Source organism: Melozone crissalis, unplaced genomic scaffold (genome assembly GCF_028551555.1).
Source record: "Melozone crissalis strain CALT ecotype California unplaced genomic scaffold, PUWL_Pcris_2 ptg000005l_1, whole genome shotgun sequence".
NCBI classification, from domain to species: Eukaryota; Metazoa; Chordata; class Aves; order Passeriformes; family Passerellidae; genus Melozone; species Melozone crissalis.
This window is the reverse complement of record NW_026535783.1, coordinates 27,567,526-27,594,546: the sequence shown is the minus strand read 5'-3', so window position 1 is coordinate 27,594,546 and position 27,021 is coordinate 27,567,526. Positions and strand designations below refer to the sequence as shown.

General features: G+C 37.0%; 1 protein-coding gene across 2 annotated transcripts in view; it reads left to right on the top strand.

Moving 5' to 3' along the window:
* LNPEP (leucyl and cystinyl aminopeptidase) overlaps nt 1–27,021 on the top strand; it is a 49,990-nt gene that overhangs the window by 16,748 nt on the left and 6,221 nt on the right. Inside the window, exons 2-14 of one of the 2 annotated variants that reach the window (XM_054286830.1) lie at nt 3,670–3,776; nt 5,856–6,696; nt 9,073–9,211; nt 11,798–11,929; nt 14,067–14,187; nt 14,817–14,971; nt 15,302–15,415; nt 17,837–17,968; nt 20,651–20,782; nt 21,920–22,080; nt 24,599–24,687; nt 25,395–25,575; nt 26,283–26,439. In XM_054286830.1, the coding sequence (XP_054142805.1) occupies nt 5,879–6,696; nt 9,073–9,211; nt 11,798–11,929; nt 14,067–14,187; nt 14,817–14,971; nt 15,302–15,415; nt 17,837–17,968; nt 20,651–20,782; nt 21,920–22,080; nt 24,599–24,687; nt 25,395–25,575; nt 26,283–26,439 (2,331 nt within the window). In that variant the 5' untranslated portion in view covers nt 3,670–3,776; nt 5,856–5,878. The remainder of the gene's footprint in view (nt 1–3,669; nt 3,777–5,855; nt 6,697–9,072; nt 9,212–11,797; nt 11,930–14,066; nt 14,188–14,816; nt 14,972–15,301; nt 15,416–17,836; nt 17,969–20,650; nt 20,783–21,919; nt 22,081–24,598; nt 24,688–25,394; nt 25,576–26,282; nt 26,440–27,021) is intronic. The other variant, XM_054286822.1, reaches the window with a different exon arrangement.

Below are 27,021 nucleotides of genomic sequence, written 5' to 3'. Positions count from 1 at the left end.
CAACTTAGAGAGCAGTAGCGTTTGTTCAGTTTTGTATCCATGGCTATGTATGAGTGGCTTGCTTCAGTCGTAGCTACCACATTTCTTTCTGCCTGTCCCAAAGACCAAGTAAGGGAGAGAAGGTCAGGTTCCATGTACTCTAACCATTCTTACTATTTTTACTGATGAGTTAAACATACATACAAGCATGCATTTCTCTGCTTGGAGCGTGCTTACATGCCATACACAAAATATTTGCAAGTGCTCATAAGTGGTTCAGATAGTTCCTCAGAGTCCTGGAAACAGGGAATTTTATGCTGTTTGCCAAACATTAACAGTGTAGAACTAATTCTCCAATTCCTAAGTATTAGTAGAGCCTTTGTTCTTCTAGTTTTAGACTGTGTCACACAGTATTTGTGCCCAGCATCTTCTTCTCCAACTCACTTTACTGTCCTGGTGATAAGCTCATTCATGTATTAGGAGTAACATACTCTGATCTTAGTACCTGTGCTGAAACCTTGCAAGCGTGTCACCACTACTTCTAGCTGAGGTGGCGTTTAGACAGGTAGATAAAGATAAAAAATATGTTTAAAGGGAAAAAGTCCATCTTGGAGTTGCTTTTTGCCCTGCTGAATGGCTTTAACCGAAGCAACCAGGCTTTAAATAGGAGCAAATTTATGTGGTTTGTGTATGGAATTTGCTGTTTTGTCAGCAGCTGCTTCTGCAGAAAAAAGGGCCAATGCTTTTAAATTTGAACATAAAAGTTATCTATGCAAAACAACATTATAGCTCTTAATTGCTAATGGCTTTGTTAAACATCTATTACTGAAATCATTGGGCAAAATTATTCTTTGACCTACTATCAGTAAGTTGCTTGATAGCAAAACAAGTAACTTGGCTCACGGTTTTTCTGTTTTTTCTTTCTTGACCCACAATGCGTGGGTGTCTTGTTTTGGGCAGGCTTGACTCTGCACCTTCTCTCCTATTACTTATATGCGGCTGAAGTAGTTTACATTCAGTGGGAATCAGTTTTTATTCCAGTTGATTGTCACACTTTATACCCTTTTACAAGTTTGGTCTGGGTTTTGCTACTTCTGCTGGTACATGCTACCCAATAGTTGTTTTGCTCCTAGGTTATTCCAGAATTACAGAAAGGTTCTCACTTATTTTCAGTGGGAGTTTGACTGCTACAATGTGTCAGGTGTTACTGTAATTCCTCTAACATTTTTTCAGTTAAAATATTTTATTATAACTTCTCGCTATTTTAAGATTGTATTGTGGTGAATTTCAGTCTCAGAAAGCAGGAATAGTCTGTCTGAATTGAATAGGATTTTTAGGGTTTTTTTTTTAGTTTTAGCAGAATTGAGAAATTGAAAAATAAAATCCCTTTGAGCATTTTCTGCATATCTTTTAAAAAAGAAATTAACTCAATTAATAGGTCGCTTAGATCCATATAAGACATTTGAGTATTGAGATTTCTGCTCTGAGGTGGAATACCCACACATGATAGACCTAGACAAAAGACTACTCATTTTGTTTTGCAAGGGAAAAGTACATACTTCTAGAACTAAAAAGAGATATCAGTAGCATTACAGGAAGATACTGTCTCTGAAATATAAAGGAATAATTTCTTTCTGTATTCTGCAGAATATTTATAGTGTGTTCCAAAAACCAAACATCAGGAGATATTTTGTTGTTGCACACACTAAAATTCAAAACATTGTGTTGTCTATTAAACTTCAGGAAAAAAGCTTACGTTCTTCTCCTTAATGAGATTGGACCTCTTCAGACAGAATAAACACTGGGAGCAAATGCTAGACTAGTGTTTTACTTCAACACCTGGTTGTTCCTGTAGGATCATGTGACATGCTGAACATGAGTATTTTGGTGAAGTTGCTTCGTAAGTTTGAGGACTGATTTGTGAGAAGTGAACAGTGTATATTTTGCAGGAGCAAGCTGTGTGCTTGCCTTTGTGTCCTTAAGTCACTCTTTACAGCCTAGGTGACATTATCAGAGCCTGTGGGGATTACATTGTCAAAGACCGCAGTGCATACAGCAAGCTCATTGTGCTGTTGTCTTGGCGCAAACTGCATTTGAAGTTCACATCCTAAGCATTCTGTCCTCTTCAAAGAAAATAATAGACCCAGCTTTTTACCATCCCTGAATATTGTAATGAGGAGATATCTTGCAATATATTTTTGGAAATCTGTGCTGTAGGAGGCAACTGTAAAGAAACTTTCAGAACCATCAATTTTGAGAAAATATCTGCCTGCCTTAATTTTTTCAGTATAAGGAAGATTAGTTTTCTGGATTTGTCAATCATATAGTAGTTAACCTCACATCTTTTCTCAGAATTGTTTCTAACTGTGAGTATTCATATTATTCACCATTAAATGTGATAATAGATCATGTATTGGGGAAGATGTTTAAAATCTCTTGCTTTCAGAATAAAAATTTGTAGAAGAATTGTGTAAAATCACTTTTGTTTGGGTATGTTTAAGCTTTTAGCTGATGTTGCTAAAAGCTTAAGCTTTTTCACCTTTAGGCTCTTAGCATTTTATTAGGACTATTTAGAGAACTGCAAGACTCACTTCCAAGATTTCTTTCTTCTACCTCCTTGTTTAGCAAAGATTTAGATTCAAGTTGCCATGCTTGATGGCAGATGGCTTTTGTAGCACATTTTAGCAGCTCAGATCAGTACTTCCATTATTGTGGACTCGTGACCATAAATGCCTCTAGCGCACCTGCAGCCTCTGGCATGACAGTGGTAGTTCACTGGAACCCTGCAAGTTCTTTCCAGGTTAATTTTCCTACTCCTGAATTTATAACAATTTATCCTGTGGTATATTTGGAATATGAATTAATCTGCTTTGCATGTGTTTTAAAATGGGAATGTTTGTTGCTTGGCCATACATGGTATGAGAGATGACCGTGAAATGTGATGCTTGCAATCATGCTCCTCAAGATGCTTCTTATTCCGCGTGGCATGTTTCAGTTTAAGAATACTGGGGCTTTCCTCTTCGTGTGGCTGTTTATCTCATATTGTAACAGCTCATGGGCTAAAATTGAAATATCATAAAATTTCAGTTCACTCACACTATCATGTTATCAATGCCAGTGAACCAGCAGGAAGCAAAGAGTTCAGAATTGATCTGAGTGTTAAAGTTTTAAACAAATTTTTTATGGTTCATCTCCTAAAAATGTGTTCTGTGAATAAAGGATAAAAGACTTTTATGTCAGCATAAATAGCTCTAGTAACCTTTTGATACTTGGTCTGTGTTCTTTCCAATGGAGAGTAGTAGTCTGGTGATGCTTTTGATATGCAGTAAAGTTTTGATCTTACAGATTTTGATTACTTCCAATTTGTGCAAACACTTCTGTAGAAATTGCCTATAACTCTTCTTTTCCTAGAAATTAATGTCTCTAGGTTTTAAAACTGTGAATTGTCTTGAAGTTAACTTGTAGTTTAACTTTTCTATCTTTGTTTTAGTTTGAGATTTTTTAGTAGAATTCTTTTTCACTGAAAAAGTTGTTACTATATGCATGCATCTTTGAAAATACTGTCTTTAGAAGTAATTTACTAGAGAATAAGTTCCTCAAAAAGCAAAATGTACTCTGAACCTCAGAGCTGATGAAACCTACTTTCTGCTAGATTTATGCACTTTATCTTTCTCCTCCTTCCCTCTGCAGTGCCTCCCATGTCTTCTACCTCTTTCGCTGGCCATGCAGCTGCACATGCCATGGCTGGGGTTGGAGCTGTGTACTGATTGACTGCTACCTTTTGGAGTGGTTAAGATGTGAGTCTTAATACCTGCCTTTTCTACATAGCAGATATGGATTTGGGTGTCTTCTACCAGTCGCTGGTTGTTTTGGGGTGGGATTTCATTGGGTCTTGAAGAAATTTGGTCTTGAGCCTGTTTTCAAATTTGATTGAAGCTAGTCAGCAGATTTTGAAAGCAACCAGCAGAGGCGAGTAGTCAAGAAATTATGTTAAAAGTTATAGTGAATTTTTGATTAACTGTTCTTGGAAGGAGAGGAATTGTAAAAAGAGTTTCTGCTGCACAGTGCTTTCTTTACGCATTTTTTTCCTCCACTAGTTTGCCTATGTGTTTTCATTTCTAATTTAACTTTAGCTTTCTGTCCTCTCAGTTCTGTGTGGCTCACAGTCTAACATGCAAGTGCATGTGTTCCAGTGTAGAAGTCATGGTGCTAGACCACTGAATGCAATCACAGCCTGAAGGCTGGCTTGTGAGCTCTGTACTGGGAAATGGCATAAGAATAGAAAATTCTGGAAGCTGTTTTGCCTAGAGGTTGGAGCAGATGGCTTCCTGAAGTCCCTTCCAGCCTCAGATATCTTGTGACCCTCTGATCCTTTTCCTTCTTAGAGAAGGTAGATCCAAGTTTCACCAAACTCCCTGCTTTCATACATTGCTATATCTCCTGTTCAGGTTAACTAGTACCTTTCTCTTACTGGATTTTCTGGGGAAGGATTTTTTTAATTTTCTTTTTACCTTATTTTAAGGCCTTTTTGTTGCTACAACTACTGAACTCAAGTTCTTCTGATTTTGTGACTTTGAAACAGGAAGTCTTGATACATTCAGAGTGAGTGTTGAGGAAATTAGTGTATCTAGTTTGAAAATATTCTTGCCATCTTTTCTTTAAAATGTTTTATTTTCACTTCTGAGATTTTCAGCCATATAAAAACTTGACTTTCATAAAATGAAAAATAAAATAAATTATACATTGGAGGAACAGTTGTATTCTAGGTTGTTTATAGATTGGCAAAATGTGCATTCTTGCCAGAAATTAATACAAGTTAGCCTACTTTATAGTAAGTTTACATGCAGAGCAAAGTTCAGCTTTCTTCTTCTGGAGACACATAATGTGGAAGATAGGGGTGTGATGTGAATATTGGTCAGTTGACTGTAGACAGGCGTGTCCAAAAGAGATTAGATTAATTTCTGAACCCTTGCAGTTGGGCCAAGAGTGTTTTCTAGTCCCTTGGGTAGATAGAACTGTGTCTGGAGACTGATTAGCTAAAAGATAACCTTTTGCATAAACAAAAATATGGAAGATACAATCAGAAGTTGGATCAAAATGTAACTGTATATTGTAAAAATGTGATTTTAAAATTTGGTGTGAATTTCAATTCCTCATTTATATTCACTGGTCCATTATCTATTAAGGACAAATTTTATGGAGGCAAACAGTCTGATTGGCGCTGATTTGACTTCTTAGGTGTGTGGATTGTTTCAAGGATTATCTTAAATGAAGATGTCAGTTGGAACTCTGGCTTTTATACTGCTGTTTTTCTGTGAGAAATATTTTTATTGTTTTTGCAATGTTTGTGAAAAAATTAAGTTTAAAAATGTCTAATGAGTGTGTTATTTGTGTGGCTGCCCTCACATTGGCAGATTGTCTCCTCTGCTAAAGAACTCAAAAAGTAGCATATTTGAAACACTTCTAGAACTGTATTGGCTGTTGTGCTTTACTGTGCAACATAAGAAATAATCCAACTTGAAGAATTTAGTTGAGCACAAATATAATTTACTGGAGTAGAGGAAATGCAGGCAAGCCAGTGACATCAGTGGACTGGGAGAGCAGTGCAGTGGTCTAGCTGACCTCCAGTTATGGTGTAAGATGCTTTTGATTATGCCCAAGGAAATCATCCTTTTGAAGATGCTGAAAGCAAAGTTAGTGTAGGCAGGAAACCATAGAAATATTTCCAGGAAACAAACTTAGGAGAGAAAATGGAAGAGATCTTGATGGTATGCACTGTAAAGACGTTTCCCATTCTGTAATTCAGTGAAATTTCTTGGAGATGTTAAAATCAAGCCTGTTGTTTACGATTTAATATATGGTCATTTCTTTTTCAGATCAAATCCAGTTACCCAGGAATATGATTGAGAATAGTATGTTTGAAGAGGAGCCCGATGTGGTTGACCTGGCAAAAGAGCCTTGTTTACATCCACTGGAGCCTGATGAAGTGGAATATGAACCAAGAAGCTCTCGTCTCTTGGTGCGTGGCCTTGGAGAGCATGAAATGGATGATGATGAGGAGGATTATGAGTCATCAGCAAAATTGTTGGGGATGTCCTTCATGAACAGAAGCTCAAGTCTGCAGAATAACATGTCTGCATATAGACAAAATCCAAATGGATCATGCTCAGTTCCCTCTACGAGGACCTTGGTGGTTTGCACAGTTGTTTTTGTGATTGCATTTTCATTAATAATAGTGATTTATCTTCTTCCCAAGTGTACATTTACCAAAGAAGGCTGCCATAAAAAAAATCATACAATGGAACTAATATATCCTTTGGCAACCAATGGAAAACTATTTCCATGGGCAAAAATTAGACTTCCTCCTGATGTTGTACCACTGCACTATGATCTTGTCTTGCAGCCAAATTTAACTACTCTGAAATTTACAGGCTCCGTAAAAATAGTGGTCAACATCCTCCATGTAACTCGGAAGATTGTACTTCACAGCTCAGGACTTAATATCACCAAGGCGACAATTACTTCAGCACACGGGCAGCAAGCAAAGCCAGTTGAATTCCTGGAATATCCATTGCATGACCAGATTGCACTCGTGGCTCCGGAGGCTCTGCTTGCTGGACAGAATTACACTGTCGACATGGAATATTCATCTAATTTATCAGACACCTACTATGGCTTCTACAAAATTTCTTACAAGGATGAGAACTCTAAGCAAAGGTATGCCCACTAATACAGCTTCTCTGTTCTGTCACTTCTAGATTGTGCTTTGATAACAGAAATAAAAAGGTTGCTTTTTTTATTGGACATTTTATGCAACTTATTCCCATTGAGAAAAACCAGTCTTTTATCTCTTGATTAATCTTCCTGAAAAATGTCTTTCATGGATGAGTTCCTTAAGTCAGGGCAGCCTCTCCTACAGTGAAGTGTACTTCAGTGTGGAGGTTGTAGGTGGTTGTAGTGTGGCTTTTTTGGTTTGTTAAATTTTTAATTTCTCTCTTTGGAAATTCTTCCCACATTTCTTGAGCCCTTAAGTCTCAAGGCAGGGACTGAGGAAACAAAGTCCTGTCCTCATAAAAAGATTCCAGGTTCAAGAACACCAGAGGAGCCCAGTGGGGCCCAAAGGGATGCACCACACAGTTGTAAGGGAACGGAGAGATGTCAGTGCCAAGACACTCTCAATCATATATGAAAAAGTCACAGCAGTCAGGCAGTCTCACATGACTGGAGAAAAGGGAAACATCACACTTACTTTTACAAAGAGTAAATTAGTGCTTTTTATCAAGATTATTAAAAATTGGCCCTCCCTCCCCGCTTTACATGGGCCTTATGTTGGTCATGTACTTAAGAGTGTTCATGCCTTTGTGGGCAAGTAACTATCCGTGCAGGTCTTCTAGAAACAGTGTGATGCAATAAAAAAGAGACAGGAAGAGCAGTGTGGGTCAGCTAAGCAACTTATTGCAGGCATTAAAAACTTGAATTCCCACGAAGTAAGCAGACGTAAGAGTGCAGTGGCAAGTGTAGAAGCAAACATTACCTAGATGATTGAAATTCAGTGGATTTTTTTTCCTATTCCAATGTAGCTGCAGCTTTCTTTTCTGCTTGTATTTACTGTAGTAGAAAGTGAATGCTTAGTTGTTCACAGAGGAAAAATATGACCTGTGAGTAGTTTTTTGAGATTTTGACCCTCTTCAGTCTAGTGCTACCTGCTTTTGTTCAGGAAAAGGCTGTTTTAACCTGTATGTTGAACATGTGTTAACCTGTATGTTTTTCAGTAAATCCTTCCCAGATAACTCTTCAGTGATTTCATCATTTCCACTGCCTTGCCTGCCTCTTCTTTTTGCAGGGGCATTGTGTCTGTCTGTCTGTTGTCTGTAGTTTTACAAATGCAGACTACTCTGATAAGCTCTGTTGTTACTGTACTTTCTATATAAAACTCAAACTGTCAATTGATTTTGGAAGAAAATATATTTTCTTTAGTTTAGTTCTACTTTCTTTTGAATATTTTTTAAATCGACACAAAAATACAAAATTACAAAATGGCAAAATAACTCAACTTGTTGCCCAAAGCAAAATATAAAATAAATAAATAGGGCCTTATTTCTATTTTTATGCAGAATGGTTCTTTATTCTTTGCTTTTCTTCTGCACAATATTGCAATGAAACTGCATTAATTTGTCAGAGGTAAGAAAAGAGTAAGAAGTTAAAAGCAGACATCTTGTGAGTTGTCAGCACTGTGTCTTCTCAGAAAAGCTGTATATCCAAAAATGTTTGAATCATAATGCAGAACAAATAAACCACCTAAACATTTCTGGGTAGTTTGGCAGTAGGTTAAAAAAAAAAAGCAAGAAAGAAAAAACCAAAAATGTGTACCATCTTCTCTGTGTAGCACCAGTAAGTACTTCAATTAGTAGACTTGCTGAACTCTGTGTTGTCTTGCAGGTGTGAAAGTCAGAGATGCTCTCCATCAAAAGCTGTAATTTCCATGGCTAGCTAGTGTAAAAATAGTGGAGAAGGAAGATAGACTCCTGAGAAGTCATCTTGCAATATTAATAGCTGTTGTATTAGAGACAAGACAGTACATGAACTTGGACAGAATCCATCTACTAGCCAGCACAGGGAGCAGGCACACAGTTAGATGAACTGTGGGAACATCTGCAGGAAATGGCCTGGCAGTTAGATGAAAAGGCTCCTTTGCAGCCCTATCTACTGCAGAGATTGAAAAATTAAATTAGCAAGCATAACTATTAAATAGTTTAATTTTTCAATCTTCTTTTTCCTCCCTCTCTCTGGAAACTGGCTGGCTTATATTTTGGCAATTGTTTTGTAAATGGGTTATTTCAGATGTATTCTTCTTCGTTCAGAAAGCAAAAAATAGCCAAGAAGATTACTCCTCAAATAAGTATGTTACTTGGGTTTTAAAGAAAAAATTGTGAATTAAACATTTATTCTGACTGGCCCAGCCAGTCTTCAAAAAGTTATTCCCATAACAAGCTCTTAGAATGTTTGGAAGGGAAATGACTGTTCTATCATAACTAAACTGACATTTATGCTTTTAATGATTCTTGTTTTGCTCTTCTCCACTCTTCCCATTAGGTGGTTTGCAGCAACTCAGTTTGAACCTCTGGCAGCACGGTCTGCTTTTCCATGCTTTGATGAACCAGCACTTAAAGCTACCTTTTTAATCAAGATCAAAAGGGATGAGAAACTTTCCACTCTGTCAAATATGCCAAAGGTACCTGATTTTGTAGGGGAATTTTAGTAGAGCTGCTGCCTAGGTAATCCATTTCAGTGTTTATTGCATTAATATCCAGGTGATTTACCTGAGTGGGTAAGCTATAAACTGTATGACTTTATCAACTGTTTTGTTCTCAAATACTTGAACTTTGCAGAGAAAACACTTGTTCAATGCATTCCACAGTATAGGATGTTACTGACAGACAGTTGAATGACTGAAGGATTCCTGTTGGAAATTAAATGAACTATTATTTTGCAAAGGCTATGTTGTTGGTGATGTTGTTCTCAACAGCCCTTGAGGTTTGCTTTTGAGTTTTCCATGTTTGCTGCTGCTGCACGTGTGCAGAGTACTGGAGTACCTTCAGCAGTAGCTGGTGTAATTAGCACCAGTCTATGTGAAAGATGTGTCTGATCTTGAAGGATGGGCTTCTGTGGCTAAATCAGGGGAGGTGTGGTATGAACACAGAGTCAGCTCTAGAATGTGAATGAGGAATCTGACATTCCTTCGGCTAGAATTTTTCAGACAAAATCTTTTAGGACCTTATCTGAATTTTATGGTGATAGTTTATGTCGTTATGCCTTTGACAAACTTTTATGGAAGCCTAATTCAGTTAGACAGATGAGAAAGACTGACATTACCTAGTCTGTGTCTGAACTAGTTTTTCTCTCATCAAAACATTACCACCATTTATCATCCAGCAGAAACTCAATACTGACATTGGTCTAATCTGTAAATGAGAAAATTAGACCTTTGGTGTTTCTGGTGCATTTATGTACACTGTGCAGCTTGGGTTCCAGGAAGCTGTCTAAAGCTCAGGGTGCTGATGCAAATGCCTTGTTTTTGAAAACCAAGCTAATAACTGCAACCTTATGAAACAGGTACCTTTTCACAGTGTACAAGCATTTATTTAGATTTGTGGTGATTCTTAGCCATACAGGAAGAAGTGAACTCTGGTGGACCACTCTTCTGTTTTATGTAAAAAAGAAAGGGTGCTCACTCACTCTCCTCTGCTAGGACCTGGGCAAGTGGTTAATGTGCTGGTCAAGCTGGTCAAGATGCTAATAATGCCGAGGTTGTGGGTTAGAGCCCTGTATGGGCCATTCACTTGGACTTGGATTCTGTGGTCCTTGTAGGTGCCTTCCAACTCGGAATATTTTGTAATGTGTGCAGCAGACATTGCTGAAATAATCATCTATACCTACATGACCAGGAGATCTCCGAAGTAGGCCTTGTCAGCTAGTGTGTACATCACTAATTTGGCAACATACAGTGTCTTGACATGGATTAAGGCTAGAAATAAACTCTGTATTTTGGGGCTGTCGAGCTACCTTTGTGGTTTTGTTTGTCCTGGTTTTGGTTTGGGTGTGTTGTTTGTTTTTTTGATTTGTTTGGTTTTTTTTTTAATGAGAACAACTAATTTTTAAACCAGTTTATCTGCAGCTGCAGCAGATTTTCTTAAACAGACGGTCATCTCCTTATGAAGCAAAAGCTGTAATAAAGGCAAAAATTTATGAATTCACTAGAGAAATTGAAATATGGCATTCTGCTCATGCATAATGGTCAGTTATTATAGTGGTTATGGCTTCAAGTTTAAAAATCCATTTCTCTTTAAGGCTGACAGTTAAATTTTCAGTGACAGTTAAATGTCAAAACATTGTTTGGTTTCAAATGGTCTTCTTTAAAACTAATATTGTTGTTGTTTTTTTAATGTTTGTGGGTTCGAAAAATAAAATCATATATGAAGTTTCAGAATTTATAAACTGCCATCTTTCTTTCCAGACCTTTAGTATTTTTCACTATAGTGGTTTTAAAAATTTTGCTTTGTTCTTTTTGTATTTCATGTTTGTGAAGGAATACATAGAAAAAAGACATATAGCATGCTTTTCTAGGACTAGTATTAAAGAAAACTGCACAGACAGTAAGTTGAGGTACAGTACAGTATCTTAGTTCTGTATAGTATTTTACTGTGTACTCAGAAAACTGGGCAGACGGTCACTTTTGTCAATGTCTTTAAGCTGGGCATCTTTTTGCTTTGAAGTAATTGGTCTTAGGTTTTCCTCAGTTTTTGAAATGCATTCTCTTTTGATTTATAAAAGTGCATCTGATTAATATTTTGTTCAATTTTAAAATGGTAAGTATGTCTGGTTGCCTAGTTTTGCTGAGACTTATGGAAAGAGACTGATGTAACACCAGTGTTTTAAGTAGGGTATGCTGAAATGTGTCCCTGGTCTAGCCTAATGCTCCCTTGAATCAATGCTGATCTATATGTTGACTTTGGATTATACTGGGATTTTAAATGCAATCCATATTAGGTTAGTTTCTCTGACAGAGTAGTAGTTTGGTAATACTACATAATAAAACTTGACAAATAATTTTTGTATATATAAGTGTAAATGTTTCATGTCTTCCTAAACTTATTACATTGTTGTAAGCATCATCAATCGCTCTGAAATATAACAAAAGTACAAAGATATTATGTAAGTGTGCCTATAAACTGTTTGTGGCATGAAATAATTACTTAGCATTGGTTTCTTTTATGTCTTAGTGTTCTTTTGTCTGCATTAATAATCATTTCCCCTGCAGAAAGCCACTACACCTGTGACAAATGGAATTGTTCAAGATGAGTTTTTTGTGAGTTTGAAGATGAGCACCTATCTACTAGCTTTTGTTGTTGCAGACTTGAAAAACATCAGCAGGGAAACTAATGGGACTCTGGTATGTGTTTGTTTCACTTTAAGTTCTGCTTCACTCTTCCCAGACTACTAAACAAAACAAAATGATCCCCAAGCAAAAAAGCAAACTCTGTCTCTTTTAAATTTATTTATCTTCTTGGTTTCATTATGCTCATCATAGGCATTGGACAAAAGCCATATGCTGTAAAGTGGACTGAGGTGATACCAGGCTGAATACACTTTTACAACAAGGGACTCTACATCAGGTCTTGTTAAAAGTGGGAATTTGCAAAATGCAGAATTCTTAAGAGCTTTCAGAGCCAGCAGCTTTAAACTCTTCTTTTTGATGCTTCATCTGTCAACAGTAATGTCACACAAACCAGGAGTTGTTCTGAGAATGTAAAGAAAAGTGACAAGTTTCTAGAAACAACTACACATGGTTTCAAGCACTGCCACAAAAATTTTCTATACCTGCCAAGATAACATATCTGAAAAACTCATGCTCCACAGTAAAGCAAATTTAGGTGGACTTTAAAATCTGCATTTAGTCACTTAAATACAATTATTTAATTTTGTTTTTCCGAAGGTTCCAGACATCAAAGAGTAGGTCCTTCTTGAGCTTTGTCCTTTGCAAGGGTATGGCCTATTTTTGTAATGTGTGCAGTTAGAGAAACTAAAGAATAAACGTGGTAATATTAGTAGTTGTTCCTTAATCTTATTTTAGAAAGTGCAGAAGCTTCATATAGGCAACGACTTTCATGACTCCTTAGCGAAAACTGCCCCTTTGTGGTGAAATGTCAGAAGTGCCTATGTACCAAGAAAATGCCAAAGGGAATAGTGCTAGTAGCATTGTAGAAGGAGAAGCCCTCTCTTTAGTCCCATAAATAAACAAAAGTAAAGATGCAAGACAGGCTTTAATTCTGATCTAGACAAGTATTTCTAATGAAAGATGAATAGAACAGATTGTTACACTTTTTTTTTTTTGCCTTGTGGCTTTTATTCAGGTCTCTATTTGAACTGTATACTGCTGAAACCATACAGTCAGCTCTTTGAGGCAGATAACTTTTTAACTTAATAAGAATACTTCTTATTTATATTTAATTTATTATTTTTAATTTCTTCTTTTTTAAAAAATGTATTAGTATTTTAATCTCACTAAGAATACTTGCCACCATGAAGGGAGAAAGCATAAGAATACCAAGTAAGGCCAGAGTTTTAGTAGGTCTAAAGTAGTCTCATGAGTGTCCAGCAGGCCAAGGAAGTCAGTAAAAAGGAAGCATATATTGGTATTTCCCAGGAAATGGAGACCCAGAATGCTTTCAGCTGTTTGTGGTTGGGAGATACGAAGAATTTGAGCTTCACACAGAAGTTTATTGTCATGAAAGCTTTAAGATAGTGCAGAGTTGAATTAAAGTTGCTTCATGCTTATACTTTTGTACTCCAGGAACACTGGACTGGATTCTTATTCATATGTGCTTCATTCAAACTCTAAAATTAAAAAGTGACCTTCTCCATCTGTTTGACATGTCATTTGTTGAATTAATTTATAGCACAGGAAGAGCGACTCCTTTTTTATAGAACTGGAATATGGTTGTCCACTTATTTCTTTCTTTGTGTATGGAAGGGTGTCGTAAACATGAATGTACCTGTAACCTAATAACACATGTTTTCTTGATACATAAGGGGGAGATTGTAACCTCTCAGTTTTTATATAAATGCTTCTTACATCATGTCTAATGTGGCCATAGGGATGAGCTTTATGCCAACTTTTTTTTTGAGAGAGAATTTCTTGCAGATTATACTACTGCTATCATACTATATATAAATGCTGTCATAGACTAAAGATTGGTTGAGGCGTACAGGGAAGGTCACTTAATAACTTATGAGGGATTTTAAAATTTGTGTCATGTAGACCCTTCTTGGACACATTCCTTAAAGCTCTCATCCTTGAATTGTTCTTGCATACACACAGGACAATGTCCCTGTATTTTGACCTGTTAATAGGCTCTAATAAGAAAAATCAGCTTTTTATGAGCAAGTTCATAACTACTCTATGTAATTTGTGTATATACTTTCAATGTGTCTTACCTGTTTCAGGAACTCCTGCCAGCTCCTCCTTCACTTCTAAATCTTTTGTAGCTATAAGTTTCAAAATATTTTTTCTTCTCTGTTTGGACTAGGTATCTGTCTATGCCATACCGCAGCATCTAAACCAAGTTGGGTATGCCCTAGACACAGCAGTGAAGCTTCTGGAATTTTACCAAAAATACTTTTTTATGAAATACCCTCTTGAAAAATTAGGTAAGTTCTTTAGGACTTTTTTTTTAATTAAAAAAAAAAATAGAAGAAGCTCTGAACTGAGAAATGCATGGGAATTTTCATTTTTAAAAAAAGTATTACAATTATAAGATAAATAAAAAACCTAAATATATGTTTGTCTGGCTGCAAGTATTAAGTGATTCCCAGGCTGGAAAGCTTTTGTGAGCATTTGAAAACAGATTGCTTATATTTTTACATAAATTTACACAGAAGAATTTCTTTGGTGTTACTCAACTTAGTAGTGAGGAAATTCTCAATCTGTGTACCATGTTCACAACTGCAGGACCTGCAGCCTGACTCCTCTACATGCATTAGTTTGCCTGGAAAGATAGTGAAATGCAGTCTTTTAAGACACTACTTTTCAGTAGTGTACTTTTCAGGCCATCTCATTTCTATGCTACTTTTGCTCATGCAGGATCCATAGGCAGGGTCTTGTTAAGTTACATCAGAGTACTGCTAGAGAAACATCATTATAAATCTATGGTGCATCTGTACTTGGGATTTGAGTGTATGTCCATACTGCAGTGTTTAAATAATTAAAATAGCTAGTCTTGAAAGATAGTATTGGTTTAACTAGCAATTTTCAAAATCTTTTTTCAAATCTTTTCCAGATCTGGTAGCAATTCCTGATTTTCAATCTGGTGCAATGGAAAATTGGGGCTTGATCACCTTCCGAGAAACAACACTCTTATTTGACAATAACACTTCTTCAGCAAGGGATAAAAAGCTAATAACTGCAGTGATAGCACATGAGCTTGCCCATCAGGTAATAGTCTGGGAAGTTGTTGGTTTTTTCTTTTTTAATTTCTTTGCTTTTTAAGTGCAGTTCTGTCCTTAAATTCACCCCTCCCCTCACTGTGACTGGGTAGTGCATTGTGTCTGTTTGGAAAACCTGCAGGTGTATTTTCTACAGCACAGCAGGCAGAGTTCCACTCTCATGCCATGCTTAAGGAAATGTTGCTGCAAAGGCTTCACTGTGGTTTTGACTGACCTTCATTTTACCTTACCTTCATTTTAGATAAGGCAGAGGATGGATGGAGTACTTCTTACTTGATTTTGATTCTAAGAAACTAATGATGTTTTTGGTCTTTCTTAGTGGTTTGGCAATCTAGTAACTATGGAATGGTGGAATGATCTCTGGCTGAATGAGGGATTTGCCACATTCATGGAATACTTTGCCATGGAGGAGGTTTTTCCAGAATTACGTTCAGTAAGTAATTTCTATAGTCACATTTTCAGTACCTTCACTATTAGCTGTTTTTAAGTGCTGCCTATAAATGATTGATACTTATAAACTGATGTTAAAATTTATTTTGGGCACCATTGAGATCAAGCATCTCTGCTTTTGCATTTTATCATATTGGAAGTGATAAAAGGGTCAAAAAAAAAAGTGAGAAAGGCTTTGAGAAGGGTACATTGTTCCTGTGGGTTGTAAATTTTTTTAGCTTTTTTTTGATAGTAACCTACAGGCCGTCTGCTGTGTTTTGTGAAGGTTAAAGTGTTCTGTGCAAAATAGCAGATGCAAAATGTTTATGTATCAAATTATAACTTAAAATCTTTTTAGAAGTGCAGACATGCTGTTCAACAAGTTTGCCTACTTCTGCTTTTCCTAATAGACCTAGGAAGCATTAGGTTATTAAATATGCCTGAGGTTGCAATCACATGAAACAAGCACAGTTGCCAGTCATGGTATAACCACATTTATTAAAAGTGTGCATAGCTTTTATAATATTTTCACCATTGGATTAGAACAGTGTGAGCCTGGAAAGCCAATAGTATAATTGTTAATAAATTTGCTAACCAATTATTCAGTTCCCTAATAGCAAAATCAGACTTTTCTCTTAAAGATAAATGTTTATATAGTAGTTCTTTCTGCAAACTAATGTGCACCTGCTGCTTGTTACATTTTTAAAAACTTTGTTATATCTCTTCTGCCTTGACTGAATCGTCTTTTCTTTCTAACTAAATGCTCTTTGTTATAAGTTCCCTTTGTTTTCTTTCCCTACATGAAGTAACTCCTGTCTTCCCATCATTGTGGTACTTGCTTGTGTCTGAATCATTTTGAATTTCACAAATGACCAGACCTGGCATAAAAATACCAAATGGTCCACCACAGAGGATTCTGATAGCATTGGGTTACACTTAATACAAAGCACTACTCCCACAAGCACTTCTGTTTACAAATATGGCTGAAGGACAGAATCTTTCTGATATAATAATGTAGTGATTACTTACTAACTCACTCAGATGCTAAGTGATCTAGCTTTTCAGACACTGGAAAACATGATGGATTCAAATTTGGTCTCTCTTTTCCAATGGAAAGATATCAACTGCTGCTGTAAAGCTTTCTTGTGAGTGAGAATGACAGGCAGATAAACAAAGGTTCGTGGAATTAAATGTAGAGGGTAGTGGAGAGACTAATTTTTCATTCTGGGTAGAGATAGCTCCAAGTAAAGGACATACCTGAGCCCTGAAATCAACCTCTAGGAGTGTTTATGAGATTTGCCTTAATCATGGGATTAAACACCTGATTTGTACTGAGTGTTTCCTGCCTGATAGATATCATCGTCTTCTCAGCATTCTGGAGAAGTGTGATGAGTTTGAGTTCTTAAATCACTCTTATTAGTATTAAGAAACTTGAGTTGCTAACCTGGTCCAGTAGAATTATTTTACAGCACTGGATGTTTCAAAACTTCTTCATTTGGTCTACCTTGGTTGTTTAGTTGGATTGTCACCAAAAGTATGCAGCCATTCTGCTTGTTGGGGGCATATGTGCTGAGGGTGGGACAAAAAAGTAGTGTTCTTTTTTAACAAGGACACATCTAACATCTATGTACTTAATTCCAAATGCTCTCTGACAAGCTGCCTTTACGAATATCTCATTTCATTGTTTGATGGTCCTAGAATGTGTTTTGGTGAAAATAAAAGACATTACCCAGAACTTCTCCATTCAAGAAGAGTAGCCTTAACATTTTAAACTTTAACAGTTATTTTAATTGTATTTCACAGAGGGTTTTTGTGGGTTTGTTTATTGTTATTGTTGGGGTTTTTGTTGTTTTTTTAACTCTCTACTGTACAGAGAATTGTTTGCTTGCTTTGATGAAATGAAATGGACACATACCAATATGATCAACTTCTTTTCAGTGTTTAGGGTTTTCTTGTTCTGGTACCAATGTGTTAAATTCTAATATCCCCATTCTAGAAGAAAAGAAGTAAAGAGATTTTGGTAATCACTAGATAAACAGCTGTTTACATTTTCCCAAACATTATTATAATGAATAATTTCTCTAGACTTCATGACATGAAAGTCATCTTTTTGTATTCCCTACCTCCTGGAAATGAACTGAAAACAGCAGTGAAATTTGACACACACTTATTTAGAAGGTGCATTTTTGTCCAGTGCCATTGACACACTTGCCTGAGACAGGGGCTTAAAGGTCCGCATAATGATGCAAACTCAAAAGTGAGAATCCATGGCTAAAATGTGGCGGGGAAATAGCTTTTAGAAAAGGTATCCTGACAATTCTTTTGCTGCCTGGACAATGGAGGAACAAAGCAGGGACAACTTTTACTTTTCTGCTTAACATGTACATTTCAGCTCCCTAAACAGCTAAAAATGTTTCTCTTCCAGGATGAAGATTTCCTTACTTTAATTTTCAAGGCTATGATGAAGGATGCCTTGAATTCTTCACATCCAGTCTCTTCTTCTGTTCAGTCTTCAGAGCAAATTGAAGAAATGTTTGATGCTCTTTCTTACATCAAGGTAACTGTAAAAATATTCCAAAATGTTTGGAAAGTGATACATTAGCTATTGAAAATATGAATGTGGAATCACAAGTAAATAGGCATATACTGACAGACCTTTGGTTATTTACACCCAACTCAAACAATGCGGGATTTCTCAAGTGTTTTTGAGATCTATGTAGCATTTAATTAGGAAAATATTATGTATATGTATTTGTTGCTTTACTTAACATCTTGGTCAGTGCTTGAGCACTAAATATAACACTCATGAAGATGTAAGAGGGGAACCAATAGATGAAGCAACATAACCGGTTAGGCATATATTCTTCTGGTAGCAGAATGTAACAAGTGGTTAAAAAAAGAGTGAAAACAAAACACCAAAGTAGTCACTCAGTCTTATACTCTCTCTGGTTTAAAAAACCTCCAGGATTTTAGAGATAGCCTGAACTGGACGCTTGCCTCTGAATGCAAATTATTTTACTGCATATCCTGGTTGTCTGAAATGCGATTATTTATAATGTCTAGTGAGAGTTGTGTGTGAGGTGTATGTTATTAAAGCATCTTGGTGCCTTGCTTAAAAATGCATGAGAGAAGTACCTATATTTGCAAAATTTTTATTCACATTGTCTCAGGTTTTAGATACCAGATTTTGGTAGTGTTGGAGGAAAGCCCTTTCTTTGTTCATTTTAGATTATCTGGCATTTTTTTCCATCACTATCATCTAATTAGAAGTCGTGGGGACAGCTATTTTCTGCTGAAAAATAGTCAAATACTGCATCTTCCTCTGCTCAGTGGAATGCAGTTCCCATGACAGTCTTGGTTTGTTTCCTTTTGCAAGTCTCAGCTGGTCAACATGTCTTGTCTGGCATCCTTGAATAGTCTGGGATGCCACATAGACTTACGGTAGTGATGTGCTTCCATTTATTTTGGACTCTGCTCTCTCAGCTGCAAGAACAGATATTTGTGATTTTCAGGTTACCTTGGTTGCCAGATGAATTTGGATTCTCTCCTTTTATCAAAAGGCATGGCTGTTGTTTCATGCTTCAGAGGTGCTGTCTCAAGTAATTCCCTTTTTGGTGAGCTTCTGGAAGCTATGCATTTGGCAGAATCATGTCTGTAGCCACCTAACTTTAGAGATTGAAATTATGAGAGTCTTTGACTGATTGAAACTTCTCTATATAATTTTAATGGAAAAGTTTCCTAAGTGATTGGATTGGAGTTGCAGTCAATTAGTATAACATTATATTTGGAGAATTATTTTATTACTTCATTGCTACTAATAAGTATGTGCACATTTTGAATAGAATTGTACTAACCTACACCTTTAAGAGCTGATCAAAAGAGGTTTTGCACATTGTCAGAAATAGTGTTTTCACAGCTGCTTTCTGTGTTTCAGAGGATTTCATTGCATAGCTTTTCATTCATGCATGAAGTTCCTGTATTATACTATTCTTGTCCTTATAGCTTAGGTAGAGTTCTTGGCAATTCATGTGAAAAGACACTTGTAATGTAGTCCCTGATAGGCAAAGGATTGTCTGTTACTGAATTGTACAACGTAATTTGTTTTACTGGACTACCAACTGACACAGATTAGGAGGTGACTTCTGCATTGTACTGTCTTGAACAGAAATAATTGTGCAATATTATTTTTAGTCCGACTGTTTTGCGGACTGTCAGTGAACCATAACACCCATGTGTGGGACAAGATCCACCTGGAAGGATATGACAGTAGGAAAAACAAGGAAGCAGAGCTGTAGGTCAAGTATAGATGCATACAGGAGGGGAAATAGTGGCCATATTATTAAAAACTGTAGTAAGGGCTATTCCTGACATTTGATGAGTAATAAATAACCAGGCTGCCTTCAGTTTCAGATAAGATGTTACTCACATTCCAGAACATGCAACTGGAATGTGTGAGAACAATGCATTATCTCTATAAAATCTTATCCTACTTGTTTCTTTCCTAGAAATAGTACCAAAAATATAAAGTGTACCTTTAAACTATTCTTGATCTATGGCTGCTCCTCTGTGTTCAGTTTTACAGTATGGAGGTCCTCAGGCAAATTACTTATTGGTGGCTTTCACATAGAAACATTCACAGCCCTTTTGATACTAAAACTATACTTTCTTTTTTTTCTTTACAAGATGTTGCTGTATTTAAACACATCAAAACATACTTGTTCTTCTGCAGTCAATTCCAGCCTACCAAGTGTATCTTACATTTTTAATGTATTTTTAGGTTTTTGATTCAAATTAACATCATATGACTGTTAAACACCTACTCAGAAGTGCAGTTCTGTACCATACAGATGAGTATTACTAATGAAAAATGGCAGCCAGCAGACACATATGAGTAAGAAGGCAATATTTTTCAGATTATATTGGTTGGAAAAAATGTCAAATTCTACTAGTCCATTTTGTAATTTAGTTTGAGCCTTTAAAATATTTTTCCCAAAGCAGTTGGGAAAAATTTTCAAACTACATTAGTGTTTTCTGTAACTGTATTTGGAGTTTGTGAAATAGTAAAAGAATATTTTCCCAAGGAAACTGAGTTTAAAGGTAAATATTTGAAGGTTATTATTTGGAATAAAATCTGCTAGCTTCTGATTTACTCCTGTGAAAGAGCTATAATATGCATATGCTTTTAAAAGTTCTGTAACTTGAATTTACTGATAAATTTTCTTTTTTTTTCTACCTAAAGGGGGCTTCACTTCTTTTGATGCTGAAGCATTATCTCACTAAGGATGTTTTCCAAGCTGGCATTGAGGTATACTTGCATAATCACAGCTATGGAACTGCCCAGAGTGATGACCTGTGGGACAGCATGAATGAGGTATCCATCTTGGACACACTGTTCTTTTTTTTTTTTTCCCCTCAACTTCTCTAAAGAGTATTGTAGGTTTTATTTATTTCCTTGTTGATTAAAAACTGCAGTTTGATAATAAACTGCAGGTAAGCACTCTGAATTTTTTGCTCATTTTACTCCAAAATTCTTTCATATAGATAGGGAGAAGTTTACTGAAGCTTCTAGGGCTACATTGCATACCATCCCAAAAAAGCACTATGAGTGAATATGTACTGCCCTGCATGTCCATCCAGAATGGACATATCTTCTCTAGAATTACATGGGTAGTGTGTTAAGATCAGAATGAAAGTAATAAAATTCAGGATAAGATTTGCTTTCAAGGAATAGCTATATCCAGCCTCACAGAGGTCTTGTGTTATGTTGTGTCTTGGGTTACTCTCTACTAATGTAACTTTGTGATAGCTTCTGTCTTAAAAAGTGTGATGAAATTTTGGGAAAGCAGACTGTACAGGCAGCTCTCAAATTATAAGGCAGGTATAAGGCTGTGTCTAATTTTAAAACTAGTGTAAAGGGGTCAGTAAAGCAAGGGCTTGGGTAGAAGAGAGTGAGGATTAGCGTCAGCAAGGCTGCGGGAATCAGAGAGGCCAGGGTAGGGAGGGTGGAGAAAAGTCAAGAAGGACTGAGGGTCTGGGGAACTACAGTCCTGTTGGCCAGAACTGAGTGCCTAGGAAGGTCATGGACTAGATCATCTTTAGTACCATTATAGGGCACATACTGGACAACCAGGGAACCAGGCCCAGCCAGCATGGATTTAGGAGGGACAGGCCTGCCTGACCAACCTGGTCTCCTTTTATGACCAGGTGACCCACCTGGTGGATGGGGGAAAGGCTGTGGATGTTGTCTACCTGACCTTCAACAAAGCCTTTGATATTGTCTCCCACAGCATTTCCCTAGAAAAGCTGGCAGCTCATGGCCTGGGCAGTGCACTCTTTATTGGGTTAAGAACTGTCTGGATGGCGGGGGCTCAGAGTGGAGGGAAATTTTCAAGTTCACTGGCAAAGTAGATTGTTTCCAGGTGCAAAATCATGCAACCACTTACTTGGTAACTTAAGAAGAAAATTAAGTGTTCTCCATTTGCTTTTTATGTTATGATTGTTTTTACAGATTACCAATGGAACACTAGATGTAAAAAAAATGATGAAGACTTGGATTGTGCATAAAGGATTTCCTTTAGTCACAGTTGTCCGAAAGGGAAAGATTATTTCAGTACAACAGGAGAAATTCGTGTATCGTGTGGAACCAGAAAACTGGACATCAGATGCAAGGTTATTACCTTCTTAATACCTTTTATCCATTAAAAGTAAGCTGCTGTCTTAAGTTTGTACATCTTTCTGACTTGTATTCAGGCATTTTAGTGTTCCCTTTGTAGGCAGGTAGTAACAGAGAATTCATCTAGTATCTGCCTGAAGGTGCATGTCTATTTCCACTGAAGCAACTGGTAAAAATCAGGGACACCCTTTGTAATCTGAATTACATGCATCCTTCTCCTGAAGCTTTTAAGCTTGACGTCATGAGTTGGTTTTCAATACCAAAAGGCAGATCTCATAAGTAAAGGTTTCTTTACATTTGAGAAAGTTTTGTGTGTTTAACAAGACTCTAAAGAAAGGCAGGCTGCAGAAGTTTCACAGAAGTTAGAGATGCATGTATCCTACTTTAGAGCCTCTGCTTCTGACTTCCAAAATTCAGTTGTATACTTTGGGCTTTGCTACAAGAATGTAGAGAAACTGGAATCAATGCTTTCTTGGCTTTGAAATTTTAAGATGACACTACTACATGACAACAAATGACTGAATGTACAACAGAGGCAATATCTATTGTACCAAAACCTAAAGGGAAATACGTACACTGATACTGAAGAAGCAAAGATATGGCAGTTGGTAGTTTTAAAATTATGTTTACTGCAAATGTAACTCATCTTATGACCCTTGACAGCGTCTTCTAACAAAAATATGTGTGAATTCTTTTGATATTTTGCTGGTTTTATTCAGTTTTTTAGATTTAACAGGAGCTAAGTCCATTGCATCACCTTGCAGAAAAATATGTCTGTGAAAGAAATTTGTCTCTTGAAATGTAGGAATTTAGAGGGCTCTGTTTCATTTTTGTTATGCAGAGAAAGAAAAGCAATGTGGGGTTGAAAGGTAAGGGAAGAAGGGAAGGATTTTTAAGCTAAGTAATTTCTGCTTCTAGTTGATGTAAATTTGGGGCATGTATGAAAAGGTTCAGAAAAAGAGTAGTCTGTGTGAGTCATACATAGAGAGGACCCCTGTCAAAATCAGATTAATATGTGCAGCTTCTTTCATCCCACTCAGATTTATGTTTTTCTCTAAATAGCCAAGTCCTTATCATCGTTATGAGCCTTCTTAGCATTTTTCTTCCAGCTTGCAGTTCACTTAAGAAAGTCTTTCTGCTGTGCAATGAATTTGGTTTCTATACTATGATTTGGAATTTGAGTCTTGTACTTGGATAATTTTTTAATTTTAGTTAGAACTTGTAAAAGATCAGAAAAACAACGTTGGACTCAGGTAAAAATCATACTGGATGAATTTCTAATGCAGCCAGAGATTTACTGTCTGTATGGTTTTGGACTAGCCACCTAGCGTGCTGGAACTGGGAAAGAAGTACAAGGAAAAGTGGAATGCATCAGGGACTAGTGCAGTTTCAGATCTTACCGGTGATGTATACAGTGGGATCAAGTGCTCCCGCAGAGAATTTGTAGGTGACGCCAAGCCGAGTGGTCCAACAGCCAAGCAGTTGGTGTGGCTTGGGGGGGAAGGGATACCATCCAGAGGAATCTGGACAAGTTCAAGCAGTGGGTCCTTGGTCAGGGCAACCTCTGGTATCAACACAGGCTTGGGTATGAACAAATCAAGAGCAGCGTTGCAGTGGAGGACTTGGGGGAATCGTGGTACTGGACACAGGCCAGCAGTGTGCATTCACAGCCCAGAATTCCAGTTGTATCTTGTGCTGCATCCAAAGCCATATGGGCAGCAGGGGAGGGAGGGGATTCTGCCTCTCCACTCTCTTCTGGTGAGAGCCCACTTGGAGCCCTGCAGCCAGCTCTGGGGTCCCAGCACAGGAAGGACATGGACCTGTTGGAGTGAGTCCAGAGTCGATTTACAAAAACAATCAGATGGACATAACACCTCTCCTATACAAGGACATTCAGACAATTTGGGCTGTTCGCCCTGGAGAACAAAAGGCTCTGGGGAAATCTCACTGCATTCTTTCAGGTACTTAAAGGAAAGATGGGAACAGACTTTTAATCAGGTCCTGCCATGATAGGACAAAGAATAATGGTTTTAAAATAAAAAAGGGTAGGTTTAGACTAGATATAAGGAATAGTATTTTTATTATAAGGGTGGTAGAACAGTGACCCAGAGGGGTGGTCGATGCCCCATCCCTGAGAACATTCAGGGCCAGGTTGAATGGGACTCTGAGCAACATGATCTAGTTGATGGTGTTCCTACTTATTGCAGGAGACCTGAACTAGATGACCTTAAAAGGTCTCTTTGAATCTAGTCTGTTCTATAAAATTTACTCATTTTTCAACATGGTGGGATTTAAAAAATAATTTCTGTACATGCTGTGCATTTATTCTTTCATCATATTCTGATTAGGTAAGGGAGATTTATACTTTATTATTCTACCCAGCATTCAGTGATGCTAGTATTATTAGTATACAAAATTATATACATTAAATTATATTACAGAAAATTAAAACAAACCATTCAAGGGAGATAATATGTATCTAACTCATCAGTAAACATTTGTTTTCCTTTGCAGTTACCTGTGGCATATTCCTCTCACTTACATAACAAGTAGGTGCAACTTCACCCATTGCACTAATGCATATTTACTGGATCAGAAGTCAGGTATGTGACTAAAAGCTTTGGTAGTAAGTTAATTTTGTGTTACAGGTACATGATTTCAGAGCACCCTTGAGTAAGATGTGAAGCTGAAGGCATACAGAGTACAAAATAATTTCAGAGATCTGGAGCAGAGCACTGCTGATGTTGTCATCATCAGAGAGCTGGTTCCCTGTAGCATTCTGTGTATAAATACATGACAGCAACTGGAACAGAATCATAGGTTTGAAATTTGTAAAAGCCTATGCTTTTCATCACAATGCATACACACAGTCTCTCAAACTCTCAAATGTTCTTTAGAGAGCAAGTTATGTGAAAGTTAATCTGCTAGGTTGCTGAAATGTTAGGAAGTAACTTTCCACTGAAATGTTTATTTTATTTAACTGTGTAGGAAAATATTGTATTTGGAACTGTAGGTGGGGCTGTTTGAAAGAACACCTGGACAAAAGGAGAAAAATTAACTGCTGCAACTTGGGGCGGACTGTGATAATGTTCATTCAGTCAGGTGTAGGAAGAGGGATGAGGAAGTACAGCCTGGAATTTTTAAGCTGTCTTTCAAAACCTTCTTACTGGCTTTTCCTTTGTCATTATAGGGGAAAATAGTGGGAAAGAATTTGCTGTCTCTCTGGTACTAGTCTACTTCATAGACTTTGATTTGGACAAACAGTTGTTAAATGTTTGTTTCAGCTGATAACATATTGTCTGTCTACTAGCTGTCATTGAACTTCCAGAAGAGGTGGAATGGATAAAATTCAATGTGGACATGAATGGCTATTACATAGTACACTATGCTGAAGACTGGAAAACACTGATTGATCTCTTGAAAAAAAACCACACTGCTCTGAGTCCTAATGACAGAGCAAATTTGATCAACAATATCTTCAACCTTGCACGGTAAGACTTTGGTATTGGAAAAGGTATTTAATATGTGTTTCAAGTTTTTTCCAAGTCAGAGGAGATCAGATTTAGTTTCTAGAGACAGCTGCTTTAGAGGAAGTTTAACTCAGTCTTCAATAGCCTTGTTGGAACTGTTCACTGATGCTCTAGATGGTATCTCCCTCTTCTTTATAGCATCATCTGTTTGTTTGGATCACAGAGAGTCACATGATAGTTTCCATTTGTGGAAGATACTGTTTTCTTTAGTGTCCAGTAATCTGCCTGCTAACTGTTTTCCTGTACTCTAGTGCTTCACTTTAGAAAAGTAAGCTATTTCCCTCTTAAATTTTTACTGGTGCCCTCTCATGTGTTTCACCACCACTATCAGAAGCAGGCGAGGTGGAACATACTGGATTGTCTTTTTGGAAACTGCTATTCTGTCTGAATACCCTTATTTGTGATAAATATTTTCAGACATCCTTGCCACACTTCCTTACCCATTTTCAATATTTGTTAACTGGAGGCATGTTAGTGGCCATTGTTGCTTTGTTGTAATCTTGCTGAAGTTAAAATGTGAATATTTCTACATGTAAGTTATTTCTTATGTCACCCCCTCTATCCACTTCTCTCTCTGTTAGTGTAATAGAAAGCATAACTTCTGATTTGTTTCAGGAAGTGCTTTTGTTTCGTAATCCATTTTAATGTTTGTGTTCATTGACCCATAGTCTAGGAAGAGAGTCTCTGGAAAAGGCCTTTGAGTTGATTGATTACCTCAACAAAGAGAACAGCACTGCACCACTTACTCAAGCTTTGTTCCAGCTGAGTTTTATATACAGCCTTTTAGACAAAAAAGGTGAACAAGAACTGGCAGCACGAGTCATGGTATGTCTTAGGTTTTCATAAATTATAATTCTAAATAATTAGCTGTAATGTTCTTTATAGTTACATTCTCTTTTTACATGTTGACTGCTGAACATATTCATTAATTTTACTAAGTTGGATGGGGATTCTGGAGAGTTGCCAGTCTTGCCAGCTTTTTCTAATGGTCTCTTACCAAAATGCTACATTTTTTGCACCAGCTTCTTACCCTCTCCTTCCCCTGTTTCTGTACCGTACGCATATGCCCCAAAATGTTTTGTAGGGAGTGCGGTGCAGTGGTGTCTGGGGCTATCTTAAAGTGCCCGTACAGGTCAGTTTTGTACAAATATGTAATTAAACAGATTCCATATACTTTTCTTGTACAGAAGAGTTATTTTCAAAAGTTACAGTGGCTAGAGATTGTAGATCTAATTGCTTTGTAGAGAGACAAGATAAAAAACTGGAACTGTTTTCTGTATAAATAGAAACACAAGGATGGTTGTCATTGTCCTGTTCCAGTTGTGTAAAGGAATAATGCAATGTAATTCTACAGACTTGACAGTGAAATCAATATTGTACGTTCAGTTCTTGATGAGTATATATCTT